Source organism: Nanorana parkeri, unplaced genomic scaffold (assembly GCF_000935625.1).
Source record: "Nanorana parkeri isolate BGI_ZX_2015 unplaced genomic scaffold, ASM93562v1 scaffold2240, whole genome shotgun sequence".
Lineage (NCBI taxonomy): Eukaryota > Metazoa > Chordata > Amphibia > Anura > Dicroglossidae > Nanorana > Nanorana parkeri.
The window spans coordinates 26916-35797 of record NW_017308508.1 but is presented as its reverse complement, the minus strand read 5'-3'; the positions used below and the strand labels follow the sequence as shown (position 1 = coordinate 35797).

Sequence of the window (8882 nt, the reverse complement as noted above, 5' to 3'; positions counted from 1 at the left end):
TTTCACCGGTGACCCCCCCCCACCTCCCCCCACCCTACAGACCAGCGTGATGAAGTATTATTGCACTATACTTGGAGACCCGGCGACTCGAGATAACCACTCCTAACCTTCTTCCGGGGGAGGGGGGGCGCCGTGACGGAAATCTCTAAAACTTGACTTTTGATCCACTACAGAGTTCTTGGCGGTCCGAGTTCTGGACTCGTGTGACACAGGCCTATATCGCTGTCCGTTCAGTGGCGCCGCACAGATCCCCCTTGCTTCACGGATGGCAGTCCATTCCTGGGTTCCTCATGGGCGGAGCCTGAGAAATGCTGATCTGATGAGGGGAGGTGCGGTCATAGTGTTTTGTCGTCCCTGACGGCGGCGGCGTAGGCACCCGCATAGATCACAGCGCTTGAAGTGCGTGTGCGTGGAGATACTCGGTATCCTTCCATGCGACCCGTTTACATAGAGACTCAGTGTTCCGTACAGCTCAGTATTTGTACCCGCGCGGAGAGAGAGCCGCCATTATTATGCGGCACGAGGAGCCGGCGGAGGTACTCGGTATCGCTATACAATGCAGCATGCCGACACGAAGGGGCCACATTATCCTACGCGGCACAAAGATGATTGGTGTATTTCATACTCTCTGCATGCAACCAACCATGATGGCGGCTCAGCTCTGTGCAACCAACCATGATGGCGGCTCAGTCCTGTGCTACCAACCATGATGGCAGCTCAGCCCTGTGCAACCAACCATGATGGCGGCTCAGCCCTGTGCTCCCAACCATGATGGCGGCTCAGCCCTGTGCTACCAACCATAGTGGCGGCTCAGCCCTGTGCAACCAATCATGATGGCGGCTCAGCCCTGTGCTACCGACCATGATGGCGGCTCAGCCGTGTGCTACCGACCATGATGGCAGCTCAGCCCTGTGCTACCGACCCATGATGGCAGCTCAGCCCTGTGCAACCAACCATAATGGCGGCTCAGCCGTGTGCTACCGACCATGATGGCGGCTCAGCCGTGTGCTACCGACCCATGATGGCGGCTCAGCCGTGTGCTACCGACCCATGATGGCAGCTCAGCCCTGTGCTACCGACCCATGATGGCGGCTCAGCCTTGTGCTACCGACCCATGATGGCGGCTCAGCCTTGTGCTACCGACCATGATGTTGGCTCAACGGCGTGCAACAAACCATGGTGGTTGGTCAACGATCTTTATGAATGGCCGCCTAAGATGTCTCTGTGCCCTGCCGCCTGTTACACCATTCGTGCCATCACTCCGTCTTCACCACTGCCTTGTCACGTGACACGCCTGTGCCCATTACACGCATGTTTATCAGTATTCTGTGTCCTTGTTACATGATGTGATGCACGGAAGTATCCTCTTTGTGTTGTACGCATGCGCATTCATTTTTTGGGTCAGTATTTTGCATGGACGGGGCCCCTTTTCCTCCTTGCCGCGGCACGGTGTGTGTAGCTTGGTAACCGCTGTCTGCGGATCGGGTTCCTCTTGGTGTGTAGCATGTGCCAAATCCTCCTGTGAGAGTTTCTACGCTGAGATTGATGTCCTGTATTTGGTGAATTGTGGTCCCCCATCGCTCCTCTTTGCAAGCATGTCACATGATCACAGCACACCGCCCTCTGCTCTATGCCCGCTCCGTCATTGCTCCAGGCTCACGTCTACTGAGCCGTCATCCGGTGTTCAGGAACCTTCTGTTGGTCATGTGGCTTGATATGTGACTGCATGTGGTCCTCCTTGGTTGTACTGATATATGGAGGACCTCTCTGTATAACGATACCCGGTATCCGTGTGTAGGGTCAGATATGTTTACACTTTACTGGCTTCAGGATTTTTAGATAGAGCAGTTGTCACGGGGCCCCGAAACTCTTCACGGGGCCCCGAAACTCCAGCTATTAGCAGTGGTTCATTGAAGGAAGTGGAGACCCAACCTCCATAGTCAGCAGTGATTGCATGGAGGAAGTGGAGACCAGACCTCCGTAGTCGGCAGTGATTGCATGGAGGAAGTGGAGACCCGACCTCCGTAGTCGGCAGTGATTGCCTGAAGGAAGTAGAGACCCAACCTCCGTAGTCAGCAGTGATTGCATGGAGGAAGTGGATACCCAACCTCCGTAGTCAGCAGTGATTGCATGGAGGAAGTGGATACCCAACCTCCGTAGTCAGCAGTGATTGCATGGAGGAAGTGGATACCCAACCTCCGTAGTCAGCAGTGATTGCATGGAGGAAGTGGAGACCCAACCTCCATAGTCAGCAGTGATTGCCTGAAGGAAGTAGAGACCAGACCTCCGTAGTCGGCAGTGATTGCATGGAGGAAGTGGAGACCCGACCTCCGTAGTCGGCAGTGATTGCATGGAGGAAGTAGAGACCCAACCTCCATAGTCAGCAGTGATTGCATGAAGGTAGTGAAGACCAGACCTCCATACTCAGCAGTGATTGCATGGAGGACAAAGACCTAACCTCGGCCGTTGGTGATTGCATGGAGGAGTGAAGACCCGACCCTGGAGTGGCCACTCCATCATTGACTAGCACTCGGATTCCCCCTCTCTGGGTACCGCTGCCTTATTGCATGCAGAAATGTGATGGCGTCATGCACATTGGAGGTCTAGCCTTGCAGAACTGTACAAAGATTTATTGTGAGCAGAACTTCTTCTTCATTGACTTTCCTTGGATCTCCAGACTTTCCATGTGGAGAAGATTTCCTTCAGTGGATACACGTGACCCTCGCTTGGTCACCAGGCCCAGTATTGTAGCAGAGAGAGGTTGTGGTTCAGTAGCAAGTGGCGGCCTTCATGCTTTCTTTTTCTCCTCCCTTTTAGAGGCCTCACCTGAAGACATAGAAATGGTTCGGTGCATGCCGCGGCCTTCACTTCCTCTCCTGGTCTCAGCTGAGGGGAGGGTAAGGAAGTAGAGACCCAACCTCCGTAGTCAGCAGTGATTGCATGGAGGAAGTGGATACCCAACCTCCGTAGTCAGCAGTGATTGCATGGAGGAAGTGGAGACCCAACCTCCATAGTCAGCAGTGATTGCCTGAAGGAAGTAGAGACCAGACCTCCGTAGTCGGCAGTGATTGCATGGAGGAAGTGGAGACCCGACCTCCGTAGTCGGCAGTGATTGCATGGAGGAAGTAGAGACCCAACCTCCATAGTCAGCAGTGATTGCATGAAGGTAGTGAAGACCAGACCTCCATACTCAGCAGTGATTGCATGGAGGACAAAGACCTAACCTCGGCCGTTGGTGATTGCATGGAGGAGTGAAGACCCGACCCTGGAGTGGCCACTCCATCATTGACTAGCACTCGGATTCCCCCTCTCTGGGTACCGCTGCCTTATTGCATGCAGAAATGTGATGGCGTCATGCACATTGGAGGTCTAGCCTTGCAGAACTGTACAAAGATTTATTGTGAGCAGAACTTCTTCTTCATTGACTTTCCTTGGATCTCCAGACTTTCCATGTGGAGAAGATTTCCTTCAGTGGATACACGTGACCCTCGCTTGGTCACCAGGCCCAGTATTGTAGCAGAGAGAGGTTGTGGTTCAGTAGCAAGTGGCGGCCTTCATGCTTTCTTTTTCTCCTCCCTTTTAGAGGCCTCACCTGAAGACATAGAAATGGTTCGGTGCATGCCGCGGCCTTCACTTCCTCTCCTGGTCTCAGCTGAGGGGAGGGACGTTGGTTCAGTGCATGCCGCGGCCTTCACTTCCTCTCCAGATCTCCTGGTCTCAGCTGAGGGGAGGGACGTTGGTTCGGTGCATGCCGCGGCCTTCACTTCCTCTCCAACTCTCCTGGTCTCAGCTGAGGGGAGGGACGATGGTTCAGTGCATGCCGCGGCCTTCACTTCCTCTCCAAGTCTCCTGGTCTCAGCTGAGGGGAGGGAGGTTGGCTCAGTGCATGCCGCAGCCTTCACTTCCTTTCCTGGTCTCAGCTGAGAGGAGAGACGTTGGTTCAGTGCATGCCGCGGCCTTCACTTCCTCTCCTGGTCTCAGCTGAGGGGAGGGACGATGGTTCAGTGCATGCCGCGGCCTTCACTTCCTCTCCAAGTCTCCTGGTCTCAGCTGAGGGGAGGGACGTTGGTTCAGTGCATGCCGCAGCCTTCACTTCCTTTCCTGGTCTCAGCTGAGAGGAGAGACGTTGGTTCAGTGCATGCCGCGGCCTTCACTTCCTCTCCACCTCTCCTGGTCTCAGCTGAGGGGAGGGACGTTGGTTCAGTGCATGCCGCGGCCTTCACTTCCTCTCCTGGTCTCAGCTGAGAGGAGAGACGTTGGTTCAGTGCATGCCGTGGCCTTCACTTCCTCTCCAACTCTCCTGGTCTCAGCTGAGGGGAGGGACGTTGGTTCAGTGCATGCCGCGGCCTTCACTTCCTCTCCAAGTCTCCTGGTCTCAGCTGAGGGGAGGGACGATGGTTCAGTGCATGCCGCGGCCTTCACTTCCTCTCCAAGTCTCCTGGTCTCAGCTGAGGGGAGGGACGTTGGTTCAGTGCATGCCGCAGCCTTCACTTCCTTTCCTGGTCTCAGCTGAGAGGAGAGACGTTGGTTCAGTGCATGCCGCGGCCTTCACTTCCTCTCCTGGTCTCAGCTGAGGGGAGGGACGTTGGTTCAGTGCATGCCGCGGCCTTCACTTCCTCTCCACCTCTCCTGGTCTCAGCTGAGGGGAGGGACGTTGGTTCAGTGCATGCCGCGGCCTTCACTTCCTCTCCTGGTCTCAGCTGAGAGGAGAGACGTTGGTTCAGTGCATGCCGTGGCCTTCACTTCCTCTCCAACTCTCCTGGTCTCAGCTGAGGGGAGGGACGTTGGTTCAGTGCATGCCGCGGCCTTCACTTCCTCTCCAACTCTCCTGGTCTCAGCTGAGGGGAGGGACGATGGTTCAGTGCATGCCGCGGCCTTCACTTCCTCTCCAAGTCTCCTGGTCTCAGCTGAGGGGAGGGAGGTTGGCTCAGTGCATGCCGCAGCCTTCACTTCCTTTCCTGGTCTCAGCTGAGAGGAGAGACGTTGGTTCAGTGCATGCCGCGGCCTTCACTTCCTCTCCTGGTCTCAGCTGAGGGGAGGGACGATGGTTCAGTGCATGCCGCGGCCTTCACTTCCTCTCCAAGTCTCCTGGTCTCAGCTGAGGGGAGGGACGTTGGTTCAGTGCATGCCGCAGCCTTCACTTCCTTTCCTGGTCTCAGCTGAGAGGAGAGACGTTGGTTCAGTGCATGCCGCGGCCTTCACTTCCTCTCCTGGTCTCAGCTGAGGGGAGGGACGTTGGTTCAGTGCATGCCGCGGCCTTCACTTCCTCTCCTGGTCTCAGCTGAGGGGAGGGACGTTGGTTCAGTGCATGCCGCGGCCTTCACTTCCTCTCCTGGTCTCAGCTGAGGGGAGGTACGTTGGTTCAGTGCATGCCGTGGCTTTCTCCTTTCTCACCCGAGGGACCAGATCCAGAACGGTGCATGCTGTGGCCTTTGATGCTCTCTGGGGAGGCTGAACCTCTCTGCACACAAGGGAAATCGTTTTTCTGGAATGCTATTGTTGCTGCTGCAACTTTTGCTAAACTGCCTCAGTCCTTGACCCGAGCTGCCAAGACACCAGCCACGGTCCTTTTGTCCCGGTCACAGGGGAGTGGTCCAGTCACCTCTCCATGGTTGACCTCCCTCTCACATGTTTACAGCACAAAACCTGTCCTGCAAAAAAAGAAAATCCTGCAAGATGACCTTCGTGCCTTTTCCAACCCGACAGAACTGGACTAAGGATCTCTTTTCCTGCAGATATCTGATGCACCTCCTCTTGCTCCCCCCACCCTCTCACAATACGTATTGGTTCTTTTGTGGTTCATTTGTTATGTTTCTCCTTTTCTATAAGCTCGTATAAGGGAACATTGTGTGCCTTTTTGTAGTGGGTGTGAAGAATGAAGTGGGGTGATTTTGTTGTCCACATTGATGTTGGATGGTCGTTGTCCACTCTTGGAAATTATGGTGGGATTGAGTTCTGGTAGAGTGGTGGGCGGTGGGATTGAGTTCTGGTAGAGTGGTGGGCGGTGGGATTGAGTTCTGGTAGAGTGGTGGGCAGTGGGATTGAGTTATGGTAGAGTGGCAGAGGGTGGGATTGAGTTGTGGCGGAGGGTGGTATTGAGTTATGGTAGAGTGGTGGGCAGTGGGATTGAGTTATAGTAGAGTGGTGTGACCACCAGCCTGTTATGATATTAATAACAATGATGTATGTAGGCTTGCTCATAGGATAGTCATTCTTCTGTGTGTTGAGTCCAGTGCCAACTAATGTCTTGGGCCAGCTTGACCCAGAATTGCCCCTTATATGTGGTGGAATTGTTTTTTGAAGCCACTGAACAACTAGCTACCATAGATCGCTACGTGCTGAGCTCCTGCGTGTGGCCACCACTGGTTACTCTTGTTGTGGCCTTCAGGATCCAGCGTCCAGTCATTGAACTGAGAACGTCTCTATTAACCCGTTGGAGACTGGATGTTGAGCTGGATTCTAGATTTTATGGTAGGCATAGTCTGTTACTGGTGTTACGCTTCGACTGACCAAAGACTGATTGGTGACATTGGTATGTTCACATTGCCAATTACATAGCTAGTCATGTTCGGTGCCCACCACTGGAGCAGCAGCGTGAGAAACGACCACCCGAGAGCTACGTTGGCTTCAGAAGTGAACTTCTTGTATGTTTCAGGCACGTTGTGTCACTGGTTTAGAAGAACCTCATGACTTAGATGTTCGAAAACTCATTAGGAACCTGAACGGAGCAGGCCGCATTTTATTTGGGAAGTATTGATGAGGTTTATAAAGCTCCTGGGAGCAGTTGGTCCAATCATTGAAAAGTTCAGATTTGTAGATAAGTTTGATGAATTTCTGAAAACTTTCCTGTGAATTTCAGTTCCCCATCATGCCAGAAGTCATTATTGCCCTTAGAGGTGATCTATTTTTTCTGTGATTTGCCCCCCTGAAAAGAGTTAATTTGCAGACATTGGCCAACTATTCCCAGACCATAAAAAGAGATTATCTCCAAAGACCTTCATCGTCCTGCAATGAGCAGCTCAGGAAACCTCCATATCTGGTGTGATGCGGGCCTTGGTGAGAACCTTTCTTCATGTCCTAGTAGTGGGTGAGGTGGCACTGTACATGACATCGGCCTCACATGGCTACACACGCTAGATAGCCAAACGTTCGAGGACACTTAACCATCACACCTACTCTGTGGCCAAAAGTATGCGGACCTACCTCCTGAAAGATTGAGTTCAGGTGTTCCCAGTGAAGGGCACGGCTAATGCTACAACATACAAAGACATTGTAGACAGTTGTGCTCTGTCCCTTGTGTAAAAAAAACAGTTCTGTGATGGCATGGTGTGACCAGTTTGGTGTGGAGGAACTCAAGTGTCCTACACAGAGTCCTGACCTCAACCCTACTGAACACCTTTGGGATGAATCAGGTCACCAATTGTTAGCCAGATCTTCTTATCCAACATCAGTACCTGACATCATAAATGGGACAAATTCCCACAGACCCCATCCAAAATCTTATGGAAAGCCTTCCCAGAGGAGTGCAGAGTTTTATAACTGCTGGGTGGGGGGGAAAGGGGACAAATCCTTATTAATTGCCATGGTTTGGTATGGGATCTCCAACAAATCCTTATTAATGGCCATGGTATGGGATCTCCAACACCTCCATATGGCCATGGTTTGGTATAGGATCTCCAACACCTCCATATTAATGGCCATGGTTTGGTATGGGATCTCCAGCACCTCCATATGGCCATGGTTTGGTATAGGATCTCCAACACCTCCATATTAATGGCCATGGTTTGGTATGGGATCTCCAGCACCTCCATATTAATGGCCATGGTTTGGTATAGGATCTCCAACACCTCCATATTAATGGCCATGGTTTGGTATGGCATCTCCAACAAATCCTTATTAATGGCCATGGTTTGGTATGGGATCTCCAACAAATCCTTATTAATGGCCATGGTTTGGTATAGGATCTCCCAACAAATCCTTATTATTGGCTGTGGTTTGGTGCCGATACTGAGTATTTGTGCGAGTACTCGTACTAGCCCAAATGCTCCGATACTTACCCCCGATACCGGAACTTCCAGTCAGAAGGAGAATATCGCGAGGCAACATGGACCAATCGGGAAGCCGGGCAGCAGTTAATGACTCGCAGTCCAGCTTTCTGATTGGCCTGGAAGGCGGCTCCATGCTGTTTGGCTGGCTCTGTGCTGAATGGCCGAGAAGCCGTCTTCCCAGTCCCAGCCAGTCAGCATTGAGCCGCCTTCCCGGCCAATCAAGATGGCGGGTAATGACACGCCGCTGGGCTTCCTGATTGCCCGGGAAGCCAGCTCCATGCCAGCGGAACTATCGGCGAGTACCAGAAGATCAATATCGGTACTAGTACTCGATGCCGGAAAACCGGTATCAGTGCATCCCTAATATTGGCGACCATGGTTTTGGAGTGGGAGGTCCAACAAGCTCATATAGGTGTGATGGTTAGGCTTCCAGAACCATTTGGCCACGTGGTGTAGCTGTATGTATAGCGTAGTGTTTATTTCCCGGCACGGTATTGCCTGTAGTGTGTGTATACGGTATATTTGGTATATATATGATTTCACATTTAGAGATCGGTGTGCTTGTCTATGTAGAGGTCAGGTCGCACCGTGCTGCTTGCGCTCTGTTGTTATATATCGCAGTCCTAGTATGTAAAGATATACCGTTCTTGAGAATATTCAGTAAAGGACTTCTCTCAGGACAGTTGTCTTCTGCAGAACTGAATTCCCACCTGTGTGGTCCCTAGACCTATAACCTTTTATGGAGTGCGGGGCCCTCTCTCTGAGGATCTCCGGGACCTCTCCTAGGGTCACCTGATGTACATAAGGGATAGAGACTGACCACTGAAATGATGG

General features: G+C 52.6%; 1 protein-coding gene across 1 annotated transcript in view; it reads left to right on the top strand.

The window, feature by feature from the left end:
- LOC108801174 (rho-related BTB domain-containing protein 2-like) overlaps positions 1-1722 on the top strand; it is an 18256-nt gene extending 16534 nt beyond the window's left edge. Inside the window, exons 9-10 of the mRNA XM_018573106.1 lie at positions 174-329; positions 1595-1722. Of these exons, the coding sequence (XP_018428608.1) occupies positions 174-329; positions 1595-1722 (284 nt within the window). The remainder of the gene's footprint in view (positions 1-173; positions 330-1594) is intronic.
- The last annotated feature ends 7160 nt before the right edge of the window (positions 1723-8882 follow it).